This window comes from Schistocerca serialis, chromosome 1 (assembly GCF_023864345.2).
Source record: "Schistocerca serialis cubense isolate TAMUIC-IGC-003099 chromosome 1, iqSchSeri2.2, whole genome shotgun sequence".
In the NCBI taxonomy this organism is placed as follows: Eukaryota; Metazoa; Arthropoda; class Insecta; order Orthoptera; family Acrididae; genus Schistocerca; species Schistocerca serialis.
The window spans coordinates 783,532,288-783,550,365 of NC_064638.1; the positions used below are offsets into that span (position 1 = coordinate 783,532,288).

The window sequence follows — 18,078 nt, forward strand, 5'->3', positions numbered from 1 at the left end:
CAGGCAACTATAGGATAGTAAGTACTGCGTTAGTGAATTGTGTTATGAATACTGGCATCTATACATGAACTACAAGGAAAAATGAAGAGGCGTGTGCTTTGAATGCACAGTGAAAACTACAAAATTATTTGAAAGAATAGCTTAGGACAGAAGTGAATGGAAAACCATTACAGGAAGAAGGGCCATATCAGTAACACATTTACAGGCATCCAAGAATGGTTAACTTCATAAAAGGGAAAAATAGTTGGGTGTCGATGAGTAAGATACATAAAAGAGGCTTTCAGGAGTAATGTTTCAAGGAGTAATTAAGGATTTTAAGTATATCGGACGACCATGAATCAGTCAGTTCATGCCAATAATGAATATCATACTAGAAGTAATATATAATAAACTATATTTTGTAATGTCTCACACGAAATAAAATTGGGATGATTAAGAACTCACAAAAATTTGTTATTAATTAAAATTTTATGTAACCATTTGATTAGTGACAGCTGTACTCTCTCTCTTCGTCAATACACAAAATTATGTAATATTGCTAATACATATTAAAAATATAGAAATGGAAACAAGTGCAAGACATTTTATATCCATAGTGTTATGCAGCCTGTTTGAAGTTGAAGCATGGCACTGCTTGTATGTTAATAGGTTAAGCTGCTTGTTTGAGTGTCTATTTTTATTTTAGCCAGGCTGGTATCAGGCTATGTGCCTATCTTCAGTAGTCCTGCTGAAGATAAATTATGAATAATACTGTAAGCTGTGGGATGCATTCAAAATTTTGGGGTAAGTTGTTCAGGCACATATAATTTATTTTTGTGCTGCCCTAGAATTGCTGTAGATTTTTTGAAATTTTACTGTAATTTTTAATTAGTTTTCAGCACATCCTCATTGTGTAACAGATGAGGCAGCAGGACTTTTCAGTAGCTGCGATTTAGTTTGCCATCAAACTGATCAGTATTGTAAGTTTGTGCATGTTATTTTCTGCGACTTACAACATGTGCACATGCATTTTATTTAATTACTTTGGTTATTTTGATTATTAATAGTAAAATATATCAAATATAATTAGTATGTAGGTAAAAATTTCTATTGGATTTTGGATGGGCAATTGTGAGGACCCCTGCAATAAATTCTTCAGAGCTGCAAATAAGAGACTGCTTATGGCATGATAAATATTATGTTCAGGAAGCTCTCCCACCAAGTTTCATATCTTTGGCACAAGCTCACAAAATTCTTCATATGGGCAAAAGCATCAACTTCCTTCATGAAGTGTGCCAAGATTACACTCGCATAAAATGTCATGAAACCTTCAGTTTCCATTTGGTGAGCACCAATGTGGAAGCATTTTTTGTTGAGGACCATCATGGAGAGCTGTGGGCAATGCTAGAACAAGCTTACTGTGAAAAGTCTTGTCACATTTTTGATGTTCTCAACATTCAGTACAAATTTATGGGCCACCTACAAGCTGTAAGGAGGTACATCCTGCTGTGGCTTCAGACATCTTACAGAGTTATTTGCACCAGAGGTGGCAAAATCTGCCTCACTGTTGTATCATCACTGTTTATCTGGGTTTCATGATCTTGCCATTTGTTCTACTAATGCCCACTGTACAGATATTTTTCAGAGACTGGATGTGAGCTTACTTCAGATGTCAAAATGAGATACTGGCTGAAACTTTTTCACATGTTGTAGGTCCAGTAGGAATGGTTATTGCTGTGAACATGTCATCCTACTTGATGCTGTTAAATGCTCTTTGGTGAGCTAAATTCACACTAAGCCTGGCCATCAGGCAACAACCAATAGCTGCTAAGCAGACAAGATGCCTACCTGGAATAAAACCCTTACCGTGGAGATTACATTTCCTTACCTCTGAAATGGAACATTTTGAGCATCAGGTGCAACACTAAACACTGTTTAAGGTGTTGGAATGCTCCTGCGAGGTATTCATCAAGTAAGTGTAACAAACAGAAGGCTTGGATGATGTTATTAGAGCACATGATACATTCCGGACAACAATTCAAACAGGGGTCTTCCTAGACAAAGGACTTTGGCAGCCAGCTGTGCTCTGTGCACAACCTAGCACAGCCTAGAAGAACAGCTGTATAATACAGCATCAGTGGAGCTGGAAGCTCATAAGGAACTGAAAAGCTATTTGAAAAGGTTGACACAAACATTAAAACAAAGGAAAAAGAATCTAAATAAGTGTACAAATAAGTACCAGTGTCACATGTGCACTCAATTGAGTGTACTGGCAAAAAGCTATCAAAATCTGGTGAAGTAGTTTCTGCTCATGTTGACGAGTCAATCAGAACTAACGTTGCAAATATTTAGCTTCCATCTTGACTTCACTGAGCATTAACAAAGATCAGGTTATGGGCTAACTATATCTCTTTGTTATACAATCTGTGTTTGTACTAATTGTATTATATATTTTTTACTATTAATAACCAAAACTACCAAAGCACTTAAACAAAGGAAATATCCACATTACATAAGTCACAGAAAATAACACACACAAACCTATAATATTGTACAAGAAAATACATCACTGGTAATGTAAAGCACATTGCCTCACCTATAGCACAGCGAGGAGCAGCTAAAAATGAATTAAAAATTAGATTAAAATTTCCAAAAAATCTATCCAAATTGTGAAACATCCTGTAGCACATGGTATTATGTATTTTCTGTGTTATTGCATGTTGTCTGCAGGACTACTGAAGATTTATGTGTAGCCCAGTACCAGTCTAGCAGAAATAAAATTAAACAACAAAACAAGGAGCCTTGTCTATGCATATACAAATAATGTCATCCATCAAGTGCAAGATACAAACAAATATTTTGGTAGTAATGAATTCTTGCCATTTAAACTAATAAAAAGACTTCATTCAGAATTTGAGCAACAAAGTGCACCCCCCCCCCCCCACACACAAACACACACGATATATATATATATATTTTGTACATTAATTTTCTGACTATAGAAGCAATTTATACAAAACAAATTATACATTTATTTTTTAAGCTACATACAATGCAAATGACATAGAAACAATTCAATTCTTTTCTTGGCGATCAGAATCTAAATTTCAAAAACCTTTAAGCAATCGTTAATATTAATTATTACAAGGGTTCACAGAACACATGGAAAACAAAGGATAATGAAGACTGTTAAACTTTCCATTGATGTAAAAGATTTAAGCCTTAATCACTGTCACTCGAAGCATCCTTCTGCTTTGCACGCTCTTCGAGTCGTAAACACTTAGGACACTGCTGATTTTTTCTGCTCCAACAGTTGCGATGGAAAACAGTAGAGCACTTTATGCAACTTACAGCAGAAGAGTCAAAAGGAAATATCACTTGGTCTTCTTCACAAAGTTCACATACATAGCCTCTACCATAACATACCTGTAATGGACAAAATAAATTAAAAAATGCTCGAAACAACGCATTTAATTCTTTGAGCATAGCAATAACTGCTCTTCAAATATTTCTTCACAATATTATATACTCATTTTATTACAGAGTATCTTTGCACCATAAGATGTGACTGAAATACATGGATCGTTTAACAATAACTTCAATGAGCCAGAAAGAATATTGCCAAGATCTTCGATTGCATGTGCTAAAAATTTCAAGCTTCTGTTGCCTTAAATGAAAGAATTATAGCTGTGAGTGCACAGAACTAGAAACACTTAAAATGATTAAATATCATTTGTTGACAAGCTTAATGTCAATGGAGGGTCATGTTAGGTGATCATCCCTATCACAAGTGGAGAAGTTAAGCTTTTGAAGGTATTCTGTCTTCTTCATCAGGTACTGACTGACTGCTGTGTTTATTAAATGGCAATGATCTGGTAAAGTGACAGGTGGGAAGTGGTTAGTGAAGAGACTGCAGGCCCCTAATCCCTCCATATCACTGGGTAAGGATTATTGGATGGAAATGGGAATCAAGTTTTAATTTTGACTCTTGGTAAAAACTCTTATTTTAGTGTCTCACCACAGGCTCCACTACGATTGCAGCCAATTTCTCTGTTAAATTTACTAGTGATAATTAAATTTCTTTTATTACAATGTCTCAGTAAGATGAAGCATGAGGTAAGATCTTTGTATCTTCAGTGAAGATCTTTGTGTCACTCACATTGACTTTATCAAGTTTCTGAACTACATATGATGTTTATGTTCAGTGCAGTTCTCGTACACAGTGAAGACTGTCTGCCCTATATAATATTCAGCACATTTAGACAGAATGTTGTAAACATCAGGTACTCTTATCCCAAGATTATCTTCTATTGAATGCAGTTTATCTTTAATTTTCTGTTGGAGATGCTCTACAGAAATGAAGGCATGGTATTTGATTATCTTTTTTCATTAGCTGAGTAGGTGTTGGCCTTTGTTTACTTTTGAACACAGGTCAAATTTGGAGCAGTTATTTCTGTTTCTTTATTCTGAACACATGCTATAAACTTTTTTAATCAGATTGCAGAATATTGTGATCTGAAACCGTCTGAGTTCTGTATAGTAAATTGTTTACAATAGAATTCTTTTGGGCTGCGTAGTGGGAACTCCATTCTTTTAAATAGAGACCAGTATGTGTTGGAGTCTATACATGGCATGGCCCAGCCAGCAGTCCAGCTTTTGTTCAACCAATAGATCCAAAAAGGGCAACTTGTTCTCTGTTTTTACTCCAATTGTAAATCTGATGTTCAAGTGTACAGAATACATATGCTCAAAGAACTGTTTTAGCACATCCGTTCCACGGAGCTACACTCCTGGAAATTGAAATAAGAACACCGTGAATTCATTGTCCCAGGAAGGGGAAACTTTATTGACACATTCCTGGGGTCAGATACATCACATGATCACACTGACAGAACCACAGGCACATAGACACAGGCAACAGAGCATGCACAATGTCGGCACTAGTACAGTGTATATCCACCTTTCGCAGCAATGCTGGCTGCTATTCTCCCATGGAGACGATCGTAGAGATGCTGGATGTAGTCCTGTGGAACCGCTTGCCATGCCATTTCCACCTGGCGCCTCAGTTGGACCAGCGTTCGTGCTGGACGTGCAGACCGCGTGAGACGATGCTTCATCCAGTCCCAAACATGCTCAATGGGGAACAGATCCGGAGATCTTGCTGGCCAGGGTAGTTGACTTACACCTTCTAGAGCACGTTGGGTGGCACGGGATACATGCGGACGTGCATTGTCCTGTTGGAACAGCAAGTTCCCTTGCCGGTCTAGGAATGGTAGAACGATGGGTTCGATGACGGTTTGGATGTACCGTGCACTATTCAGTGTCCCCTCGACGATCACCAGTGGTGTACGGCCAGTGAAGGAGATCGCTCCCCACACCATGATGCCGGGTGTTGGCCCTGTGTGCCTCGGTCGTATGCAGTCCTGATTGTGGCGCTCACGTGCACGGCGCCAAACACACATACGACCATCATTGGCACCAAGTCAGAAGCGACTCTCATCGCTGAAGACGACATGTCTCCATTCGTCCCTCCATTCACGCCTGTCGCGACACCACTGGAGGCGGGCTGCACGATGTTGGGGCGTGAGCGGAAGACGGCCTAACGGTGTGCGGGACCGTAGCCCAGCTTCATGGAGACGGTTGCAAATGGTCCTCACCGATACCCCAGGAGCAACAGTGTCCCTAATTTGCTGGGAAGTGGCGGTGCGGTCCCCTACGGCACTGCGTAGGATCCTACGATCTTGGCGTGCATCCGTGCGTCGCTGCGGTCCGGTCCCAGGTCGACGGGCACGTGCACCTTCCGCCGACCACTGGCGACAACATCGATGTACTGTGGAGACCTCACGCCCCACGTGTTGAGCAATTCGGCGGTACATCCACCCGGCCTCCCGCATGCCCACTATACGCCCTCGCTCAAAGTCCGTCAACTGCACATACGGTTCACGTCCACGCTGTCGCGGCATGCTACCAGTGTTAAAGACTGCGATGGAGCTCCGTATGCCACGGCAAACTGGCTGACACTGACGGCGGCGGTGCACAAATGCTGCGCAGCTAGCGCCATTCGACGGCCAACACCGCGGTTCCTGGTGTGTCCGCTGTGCCGTGCGTGTGATCATTGCGTGTACAGCCCTCTCGCAGTGTCCGGAGCAAGTATGGTGGGTCTGACACACCGGTGTCAATGTGTTCTTTTTTCCATTTCCAGGAGTGTAGATTAAAAACTTGTCATCCACATATTGATAAAAACACGTTGGATGGAGGGAACTAAAAGCAGGTTGGATGGAAAGAACAGAGTGTAACCTTAAAACTTAGCAATGGCAATAGATAAAGGTGAGTCTAGAGCTATGCTGCCAGTAATTTTGTAATATTTTCCAATATACAGAAAGTAAGCGATTCTCATAATAAGGTGCTGGAAGACTCATGATGTGAGGTGTGAAAGGCCAACTAAAAGATCCAACATGTGTGCTTTCTGCACCTTGATAAATAATACCACAAAGTCATTTGAGGCTACATGTATCCCCCTGATTATACCAACATATTCCTTAAGGTACTGAAAATACGGAAGCTGACCTTCAGCACAAGTAGCTTGGTAAAATGTTACGTCAACCAAATAGCATGTACAATTAGCCTGAGAGGTACATAAAATTGTATTTTTTCGCAGACTGTACAGGTATGGTCTGAGCACTCTTGTAGCATAGGATATAAGAACTTAAATTATTCACCAGCAAGGCTCGAGTTTTTTCAGAAACAGCATTGTCTTTCTATAAACACTACTGCAAAAGGATGTTGCATTTACATGTTTCATGTAAATGGGGGACAAAACAAGTCTTCAGCATGGATCAGCAGACACAATTTTAGAGACTGCAATGAGATGAAAATATCAGCTTGGATGCAGCTACAGAGGTTCCATCAATGAAGCCTTAGAAGAGTGCCAACATCCTCGGAAGAAGTATTAAGACAACAATGTAAACAAGTTTTATGAAATAGAGTTCCATTCTGTGTTCTCAGAGTTTTTCAAGGTGGCATGCTTCTGCAAAATCTTTTCAGTTTACAAGCTGCTTTACTTCACGGAGCTGTGCCAAATCTGCCTTCCGTGCATGGCATCACTCCAGCCCTTTCTCGAAGGTTCCACATGCTGCCATAACATCTCTACAAGAAGAAAACCGTGCCAGCCTCAACAGCCAGTGATTTCAACTACTGATAATGGTGGCAGACAGCTATAAAAAGCCCAAATGTTTATCTGAAGTGATGTGGGTTGTAAACCAAGCAGATGTTATTAAAGTTCTGTTTTATTTGAGTTCCCCTAGGGTTCAGATGCTGTCAACCTGCAGTGGGTCATTTGTACATACTGTGAAGAGAAAAAAAGAGAACACATTACAGACAGTTAAATATGATGAACTCCTATTTAAACAACTTGTAGTGTCAATGAGGAATAATCAATGTTAGGTGAAGGGGACTGATTGCCTGGAAGGTGCCCACAGTGGCAATAAGATCCTAGTCATATCCAAGTAAGATACATAAAGAAAGTCACAAATGATCCCGTCAGATGGCGCTGCAGTTGGTATCTAGGCTATTTATCTATACTGCAACTAAACGGCTGGATTGATTTGAACGAATTTTTGTGAATGCATTCAAGTGGGGGCCTGGAAGATATAGATTCACAAATCAGCCTGGCAGATGGCGCTGCAGTTGGTATCTAGGTTATTTATCCATACTGCAACTAAACGGCTGGATCGACTTGAATCAATTTTTGTGTATGCATTCAAGTGGGGGTCTGGAAAATTTACATTCTTAAATCAGCACGGTAGGTGGCGTTGCATTTTTGTGTGCAATATTGAGCATATTATATTCAGATATAAGTTATGTGCATAGGATTTCGTTTATTTTTCGACATTTTAATTTGAGTGTATTATATTATGTGTGTTTCGTTATTTTGACATTTTCATTTTTTTTACAGTGTCTTTTGATATTTCAGGTGTCGCATTTCAGTGAATATTAAGTGTATTATATCCACATATAAGTTACGTACATAAAACAATGCCATGTCTTCGTGGACGAGGAGGAAATATTGGTCGACGGACTCAGAATTCACAATTAGTCCAGAGCCATCAGTTAAATAGATCGGCAGAAGATCAATTGACAGACAATGAAAATTTAAGAAACCAGGCTGCAATCAGACTTGCTAATGAAAGTCAAGAGCAACGCAACGAACGTCTTCGAGCTAATGCATTGAGACAAAGACTAGCCTGTCAACGAGTCACCGACACATTCAGAACACGTGAACAACAGCGTTTGCATGTGTATCGTGCATTGACACGTGCATCACTTCTTCGCCTTGCGTTTGAATATGAGTCAGACATCGACTATTCGTCACATTCACAAACTGTAATTGGTGCTATGAACAAACAGTGCCAACACTGTCATGCACTCAAATACAAAAGTGAATCGGCCGGTTTCTGCTGCGCGTCTGGAAAAGTTGTATTGCCACCACTGAATTTGCTGCTGGAACAATTCAATTCATGCTTTCAAGTGACATCATTTGGAGCAACAAAAATCGTTCAGAATGAGGATGGTTGCAATTTTCACTCAACGTTTAAGATTCAGGGCCAAGTGTATCATCAAATTGGTTCTTTAATGCCGATGCCTGATACCAATTCAAAATTTCTGCAAATCTACTTCATGGGTGATGAGGAGCAGCAAATAAACGCACGCTGCCAGTACAACCATATCGAGCAGATGGAGGAGCGAGAAACTGTGGGTGTTTTAGAACCATTTTTACAGAATCACAACCAGTTGGTTGAGTTGTTCAATACCGTTTCAAAAATACTGCAAAACGACAACTATACAGCAGACGAAGTATCATCTGGGCACCATGCAGGCCGATATAATGCACCGACCATTAATGAAGTAGCAGTTGCTATGGTTGGCGACGCATTTGAACGTTGAGATATACGAATCCAATGCAGAGATAACGACGCTTTGCAATATCCATTGATATTTTGGGAAGATGGAGAAGATGGGTATCATTTAAATATCAAACAAAAAAATGCATGACAACGTCTGTCGGGTCCACTAGTAGACTTATAAATTGTTTTTTGCTGTACAAACTATTATTTAATCAAGAATCATCTATCATTAGCAAGAGTAATGTAGAATGTACCAGAAAATGAGAAATGTTATGAAGTTATCTGTTGCTGACTTTCCAAGCACAACAAGCCACCAACAAACTGTATTTGAAGAAAGTTTTTGAGTGGTGGTTGTAGTTTATCTTGAGGTTTGCAGCAACAACATCATTTCTCAGTGAAACAGCTACCACTCTTCAAGTGACGTGAGCATCACTTCACAGCACAGTGAAAGCACCCATTAGCTCTGGCTCCGCCACACTTCCACAACACGACATAGCTCGGCAAGGGGATGGCCCATTCTCACCATGTTGTCTTCCTTAACCATTAGTGGGACTTGGTTTGGCAAGACCTACTGGGTGGCTGCAGGATATGGTAACACTATTAAATAAGACAATAAATTGGTGATTATTGGTGGAATGGTGACGTACAAAATTTTTTCTGATGAAAGAGGTGGCTGAGTTATTGTTGGGTGTTACAATTAATTCAGTTGAACCATATGTCAGTAATAACTTGGAAAATGGTGAATGGTTTCAGGAATTTTTGAAAAAGTGTAGAGAATAACTAAAAGCAAATATAGAGGTAAAATCAAACAATGAAAAATCTAGGATGGAATGTAACAATATTATGAAAACGATAGTTGCTACTCACCGTATAGCAGAGATGCTGAGTTGCAGATAGGTAAAACAAAAATACTGTCGGAAAGTGAGCTTCTGGCCAACAAGGCCTTCATTGGAAATAGACAACAAAAACACACACGCACACACAAATGCAAATGTAACTCTCACACACATGACCACAGTCACTGGCTGCTGTGGCCAGCCAGAGGCTGGTCACGTATGTGTGTGTGTGTGTGTGTGTGTGTGTGTGTGTGTGTGTGTGTGTGTGTGTGTGTGGGGGGAGGGGGGGGGGAGGGGGGGGGCAAGGCCTTGTTGGCTGAAAGTTCACTTTCTGACAGTCTTTTTGTTGTGCATATCTGTGTCTCGGCATCTCTGTTATATGGTGAGCAGTAGTAGCTATCCTTTTCATAATACTGTAATATAGAAGATCCTAATTCTGTATTATAGACACTCAGGACATAAGTATGAGGAACATATTACTGAGTCCACATAGGTAAAGAATCAAATAATAATCAATGAGACAGCTGAATGATGTCAAAAGGTATATGATTAAAAAACAAAAAACATTCCGAGACAGAAAAACAGTGTGACATAGTTAGGACTGAGCCAAATGAACAGGTATTGGAAGTAACCAATGATATTCAGCAACTATTTCCCCACCTATTGGTAATGTCAATTGACTCTGAACAGCTTACAGAGGTGAATGTTCAAGAATTTACAGCCATTATGAAACATTTATCGGATACATACAAATGTTTAAAGGTCTTGGAAATTTAAAACTGTCAAATGGGATTATGCTGTTAGAAAATTCCTTGTTGCTGTTAGAAGAACACATTTATAACTTGACTGAGCAAAATTTCTTAGTCAATAAGAAGTGCAAGAGAAGATGGAATTCCACACCTAATGGTAAATGAGAAAGTGCATTAGAACAAACATTGTGAGGTTTTGGCATATTGAACATATAACTTGAATTCCTGTAAAAACAGAACCCACCTCATAAGCCTGCTTTGTAACAATCAGCTTTCCATTATGAAAACTAATGCTTTGTGGTCAGTATATATTATTACCATCAAAGCGGATGAAGTTGAGCGAAAAGTCCAAAAAACATTTTATGTTAAATAATTGCACATTGGTGCTGAAAATTCTTTTATTTTAAATATTATTTTACTGCTCCAACATTCTGAATTTGAGGCAATGGTTAAATATATAGTATTCTGAAACTCTACCTGAAAACTAATCATTTTCAGGAGTACTGATTTTTTAAAGATTTTTTTGAAGTGCTAAAACTTTTATTCATGTGACTGACATAAAACAATTAATGTGTCTAGGTTTGATGTATGTTGTGCACTGAACCTTCACAACAACAACTAGAGCAATAACAAAAGTTAAGCTGTTATTCTAACCTATTTGGACACACATAATGCTTTGTAAACTCCTCCTGAACAGGCCATGAAGGCCCAATGGTACTGACCGGCCGCTGTGTCATCCTCAGCCCTTAGGCATCACTGGATGCAGTTAAGGAGGGGCATGTGGTCAGCACACCGCTCTCCCGACTCTTATGTCAGTTTCTGAGACCGGAGCACCGCTACTTCTCAATCAAGTAGCTCCTCAGTTTGCCTCATAAGAGCTGAGTGCACCCCGCTTGCCAACAGCACTCGGCAGACCGAATGGTCACCCATCCAAGTGCTAGCCCAGCCCGACAGCGCTTAACTTCGGTGATCTGACGGAACCGGTGTTACCACTGCGGCAAGGCAGGTGACGACCACCTGAGAAACTTGGATTGAGATTGGCCGTCTTTTGTTGAGAGGTTCTTTTATGAACAAACGTTCATGAATGCAACAAGAATGTGGCCTAATGAACACAGCAACAATATTGCACAGTGTTTGCAACAACTGCCCGTAACAGTCTAGTGGTGGAACGAGGAAGTCATTGTTGCAAATGTTTCTAAGTTAACTTATGAATTTTCTACTTAGTCCCAAATTCTGTTTGTTGTATCCTACAGGAAAGATAATGACAATATTATGGAACAGACAGTTAATACTCACCATATAGCAGAGATGCTGAGTCATAGGTAGGCACAACAGAGACTGTCAGAAAGTAAGCATTCTGACAGTCTTTTTGTTCTGCGTACCTGTGACTCAGCATCTCTGCTTATGGTGAGCAGCAGTTATCCTTTTCATAATATTGTCATATTCCATTCTGTATTTTCCGCCATTCGATTTTACAGTATCTAAGAGTTGAAGACTTGTCAGTATGGAAATGAGGTGTGCATGTAAAAACAAAAATCAGCTGAATTGGAGAAATATAGCCGGGGTGTTTATTATTGAATGCTACCATAATTACTGAAAATTTAAAAAAGGTTTCAAATGTTGTCTAAAAAGAAGAAAGGGGATTTTTTTTTTCTTTTGAAATTGACATTTCAGGGTTCAGAGTGTAGTGAACTGTTTGTGTGTGTGTGTGTGTGTGTGTGTGTGTGTGTGTGTGTGTGTGTGTGTGTGTTTCATCGGAATTTCATGAAGCAAATCTGTAATCAAATTTTTATGCCCTTGAAATTTCTTAGTATGTTACTCTGAAATTAATAATCTATCTATATCTGGATCTGCTCTGAGAAATTTCATTTCCCCTGCTTGCAGTCTGCTCCAGTCCCTTTCTGTCATTGTCCATGTTTCTCCTCCACAGGTGACAATAGGGAAGTAGTAACTATTATACATAAGAAGTTTTGCTTTTTCGGAAACTTCCTTATTCCAAACCAGGTGTTTTATTGTTTGGTAGAAATTGCCTCTCTTCTGTAACCTCATATAAATTTTGTTGGTTATTTTTCCATCACTAGATATTTCACTCCCTAAATAAGTGAAACTATCTACCACTTTGAGGGGTTCTCCATTCAAAGTAATATTTCCATTGATCCCTTTGTCTCTTCCAAATACCATTACTTCACTCTTATCTTTATTTATTTTTAATCCATACCTTTTTATTATTTCCTTCCACTCATCAAGTTGTAACTGTAAATCAACCTCTTTATCGTCCCATATTACCATATCATCTGCAAAAATCATCTTCTTGTCTTTCTCTTTCACTATATCTTTAACTGCCATATTCATTCCCTCCAACACAACATGAAAAGTGCAAGAGACAGAATACTTCCTTGTTTAAGTCCTTGTCTTATTTTGAAGTATTCTGAGTTCCCCAATGGTGTTCTAATTCTACAATAGTGTCCTCTGTACAGTGTCTTTATTACATTAATGTATCCATCTTCTATATCTGTCTTCTTCATTTCTTCCCAGAGTCTTTCCATGTTAAATGAGTCATATGCCTTTTCTATGTCTATAAAAACCATCATCACCCTTTTGTTACAATCCCAACTTTTTTCCACCGGTTGACAGACAGAAAATATCAGGTCAATCGTACTTCTTCCTTTCCTAAACCCATACTGTTCTTGACTCAGCTCCTTTTCTATCTTTTCACTTATTCGATTTAGTAAAATTCTTTCTAAAATCTTGGCTGTATGACTCACAAGAGTTATTCCTCTGCAGTTTTTAAAAAGTCTTATCGCCTTTTTTGAAGATGGGAACAAGGTCTCCTCTTCTCCAATCATCAGGTATTGTACAATTTCTCCACACACATGATAGTACTCTAAACAGCCACTGCATTCCCACTGGACCTGCTGCTCTTATCGTGTCACTGATACTTCATCAGGTCCTGGGGCTTTCCACCCATTCATCTTCTTCACAACTGTTTCCATTTCTTCCCGTGTAATTTGTCCTAATTCTGCTTCCCAACTTCTCTCAATTTCTCCATTAATTGTTGTTTCCTCGTGTACCTGCACCTCAGCGTTTAACAGTTTCTTAAAAGGTTCTCTCCAGATATCTTTTATATTCCCTAGATCTTCAATCACAGTACCATCCTCTGTTTCCATCTTTACTGGTACTTTAAAAGCCTTCCTTTTATTTTTCATCATTTTATAAAACATTTTCTTATTGCTCTTCACATCTTCTTTAAGTTTTTTTGTAAACCTTTCCCATGCCTTTTTCTTTGCTGTTTCCTCTATTTCTTTGCACTTCTTCTTTTCCTCTATATACTGTATCTTTTACGGTCCTTGTCATTTTTGGTTTTCCACCACTTTCTCTATGCTCCATTTTTTCTTCTAACTGCTTGGATTGTGGTAATCATCCCACCAACTTGTCTGTCTTACTTTTTCCTTTCCAGATGATCTACCACATACTTTTTGTGCTGCTTCGGCTAAAGTGTCTTTGAATGAACTCCATTCTTTTTCTACATCACAGAAAACTTCTTTTGAAACTTTCACTTTCCTTCAGTTTCCAATTCCGCATCCTCATCACTTTCTTCTGTTTTCTATTTTTCACACACTGATACATTTTCCATTGCCCCACCATTAATCTATGATCTCTATCTGCACTCACACTTGGAATTACCTTCACATTCGTTACTTTTTCTCCCCATTCCATATCTACTAGAATATAACCAATTACACTCTTGATTCTTCCATCCCAACTGTATCTGGTGATAAGATGACTTTCTCTCTTCATAAACCAGCTGTTTGCTATTTTCATTCCATCCCTCTGGCACAAATCCAGGAATCTTCCCCCTTCTTCATTTCTGCCTCCATATCCAAAATATCCCAACACTTGCTCAAATCCCTTTCTGTCTTTGCCTACCTGTGCATTAAAATCTCCCATTACTATATTAGCACTCTCTATATGGTTCTCTCACTCATTTTCAAAGTCCATCTTCTATTCTTCGCTACATCCCACTTGAGGTGCATAAATCTGTATAACTATTAGTGTTTCTTTTTAGTATCTCAGGTTTAAGAATATGATACTGTCTGATATATGTCTCACACTTCCAATACAGCTTTGTACATTTTTATCCACCATCACTGCCACACCATTTCTTCCAAACCTGTTGTTCCCACTCCAGCACAGTTTTCCTCCTCCTCTCGAATTCTTCTCACCTTTTTCCTTCCACTTCATTTCGCTTAATCCCAAAATATCTAACTTTCTCTCTGTTAGTACACCTGTCATTTCTTCTATTTTTCCGTTGAGGGTTAATATATTAAGGGTGCCAATATTTAGGTTATTTTTTAGCCCATTTGATTTCATCTTCTTGTACTAATGAATATCATCAGGTCTCCCATCATTCGCACTAGTACTTGAAGAAGCAGTGGAGCCAAATCCTGAGAGGTTCATTCCGAGGCGCGTCTGTGTTTTGAAAGCAATATATGAAGACTTTCCTACTGGCTTGCTAGGCCTAACACAAGAAAGGATTTTCTGTTGGGGTTGTCTCTCTTAGCCTTTGGAGTTTCTCCTCCACCACAAGGGAGTGGTTCCTTTCTCATTTAATCCCCAGAAAGGAGGGTTGCCTCATCTGCCAGTTACGCCGTTCGAAGTCTTTCTTCTCCACCGTTGTTGCCATTAAGGTCTTCACCCGTAACCCTGGGCATGGGTTCCATGTTATACCCCACGGGATTGGGTCCCTGCCTGAACTCAGCTATCCTATCACTTCGGCCTAATGAAGTGTAGGATGCCCACCCCTGCGATGTGGATGCGCCAGACAGGAATTACCCCAGTGGAGGAATAGGGAAGGGGGCCCTACCTCCCTGGAGCCAGGTTAATGATTGTGTATGGTGCCACAATCAAATTAAAAATAAAATTTAATTATTATGCCAGACTTATCTTTCATTTACTGATAAAGTTTCAGAACAATTAAAGTCAGCTTAGAGTAATAAAATATCCACAACTGTAGCATAAAAGATAATCAATCAGCTCCTCCCCCATTTTTTACCAACACAGTCCCCCCCCCCCTGCTTTCCCCTAATTTGTAAGAGCAAAAGGTAATAAACACCACCCATTTCATTACTACAGCTGAATACCCAAGCTATGAAGGAAAAGCCAATATATATTACATTGGTTTTATTAAGTTAAAAGTATAAAATCTGTCAACTTCATCCCATATGGAAGTATTTTAAATTCCCATATTCATGTTTGAAACTTTCGTGAACTCCATATGAAAGCCAGCAATTCCTTTTTCTAGTGCTGAATAATTTCACTAGTGTTTGTTTGAGCTATAACTAACACACAGTACTGTTTGGTGTTCACCCTTTTATGGATTTCATGCTCCTTGGAACTCCTCATAAGCCACCCTGCATTCTGAAACATAACAAGCTAATTTATGTTTCATATTTATCCTTGAATGAAAAGATTTTTCCTTCTAACAGAACTTTTTTAATATTTTGAATTGCTTCTTCCTTTGTAGAGACTCCTGTGTGGAGGACATAGTAATAGAAATCTCTGGCGTAGAGAAGCAACTGAAAGAGTTGAAAACAAACAAGTCACCAGATACAGATGGAATCCCAATTTGGTTTTACAGAGCATTCTCTATGCCATGGACCTCTTACTTAGCTTGCATTTATTCTAAATCTCCCACCTAGCGTAAAGTCTCAAGTGACAAAAAAGCACAGGTAACTCCTGTATGCAAGAAGATGTGCTGGTTGGCACATCTTTGCCTATCGATAGGTTTGTGGCGGTCAGTGAGATGCATGTTGTGCATCACTGGGAAGACATTGGCAGTAGTGATGTCGGTTGTTACATGAGGGGGCCAAGAAGCAATAAGCAGCAAAACTGTATATGGGGCAGTACGTAACAGAACATGTGTGTAAAAGGTGGGGCTATGCTACTCATTATCCTGTGATCGATGTTGAAACTTACGAGTGATTACTGGTGTTAAGACTGTGGAGCCACTGAGTCACTGCCTTCAGAGAGGGATGAGGCCCATATAGTATGGACATGATGGAATGATTCTTTTCATGGAATGTGGTAGATGGGAGCAGCTTCCTGTTTTGTCGTGTGGGTACACCAAGCTATTGGTAGGACTTCTGAGTAATTCTGTATGGAAGGAAATCTGCTGCTTTGAACTGACATCATTCATTGCTTGTTGTCAGTGTGTTTTGCCACAAACTCATGGACAGTATAGTTGGTCTCTGCCTTGTGGCCCTCTACACTGTACAGAACTCTCATAACAGAACAGACATTATTCGTGGTTGTTAGCCTATTGGGGTAATGTGTAAGCTGTGGTGTGAGTATACAGATCACAGTATGGTGATACAGGAACTAGGTCATAGTGGATTTTTGATATCAAATCATTTTCACCCTCTGTGAAGTGCTAACTGTGTTATCAGACATCATGAATATTTCTGTATTGGGCTGGGCAACAGGAGCTATATCGTATAGTATCTATTTGAGATGAACCTTAGGTATGGTAACTACCTGTTATGTGTGGACAGTAAACTGAAAGGGCAAACAAGTAACAGTGGTTAGATGAGTGGAAATGTACCACACTGGTGACAGAAAATGCAACTGCATGAGGCTTTTCGCTGATGTTTGCAAGTTATGTAAATGTTTGTTTTGTATCTTTATGATCCTTAATTACCTTTTAAATTTATTAGTGAATGAGTTAGATTTTAGTTTTGGTTTTTAATTATGCTATTGTTCGTTTCACATTTTAGTAGTGCTATTACTGGTTTTCAGTGAAAATTTTCAAATTAGAGTGCGTGGGGGCCTCTCCAGAAAATTATAATATACAGATGTGAGGATATACAATGATTGGGAGTACATGAAAGGTTCACATTAAAATCTGTGTTTGAATAATTCTGAGCTGTGCTCGTTTTGGAGTCACATATGTCCTTTTAGTACTATAGGGTTATCACTGTGAGATGTGGGCTAACTTATAAGTGTGAAAATAAATTTTAGGGAACCTGTGTGGTGTTGCTTTTGAATTTAAGTGGAGTTGAAGCACCATGTATTTTGTCTTTCTGTAATGGCTTATTGCTTGTAAACTGTTCTTGCTCCAGAACTTAGTGGTATTATCTTTTCTATGAAGAGTTTGGTGACATATTAGATGACTGTAATTTAGTGCTTTAATGATGTCACTCTGTGCCTATTTTCCAAGTTTAATTGGAGTAGTGGAAGTTCCACGGAATAACAGGTAAAAGAATAAATTGCAAAATTACGAACCAATATCCTTAACATAGGTTTGCTGAACAATTCTTGAACATATCTTCAGTTCAAATGTAATAGCACTGCTCATGTGAAACTCAGTTTGCCCTTTTCTCACATGATACACTGCGAACCATGGATGAAGGACAACAGGCAGATTCCATCTTCCTATATTTCTGGGAAGCGTTTTACATGGTGCCATACAGCAGACTGTTAATGAAAGTATGAGCATACAGGAAATGTTCCCAGATATATGAATGGCTCAAACCTTCTTAAGCAACAAAACCTAGTATGTCGTCATCGATGCTGAGTGTTCTTCAGAGACAAGGGTATCGCCAGGAGTAACCC

At 39.3% G+C, this 18,078-nt stretch overlaps 1 protein-coding gene across 2 annotated transcripts in view; it reads right to left on the bottom strand.

The window, feature by feature from the left end:
- Positions 1-449: 449 nt before the first annotated feature.
- Positions 450-18,078, bottom strand: part of LOC126483500 (differentially expressed in FDCP 8 homolog A) — an 88,596-nt gene continuing 70,967 nt past the window's right edge. For both annotated transcript variants that reach the window (XM_050106625.1, XM_050106626.1), the window contains one exon: positions 450-3,405. In XM_050106625.1, coding sequence (XP_049962582.1) covers positions 3,202-3,405 — 204 coding nt within the window. In that variant the 3' untranslated portion in view covers positions 450-3,201. The remainder of the gene's footprint in view (positions 3,406-18,078) is intronic.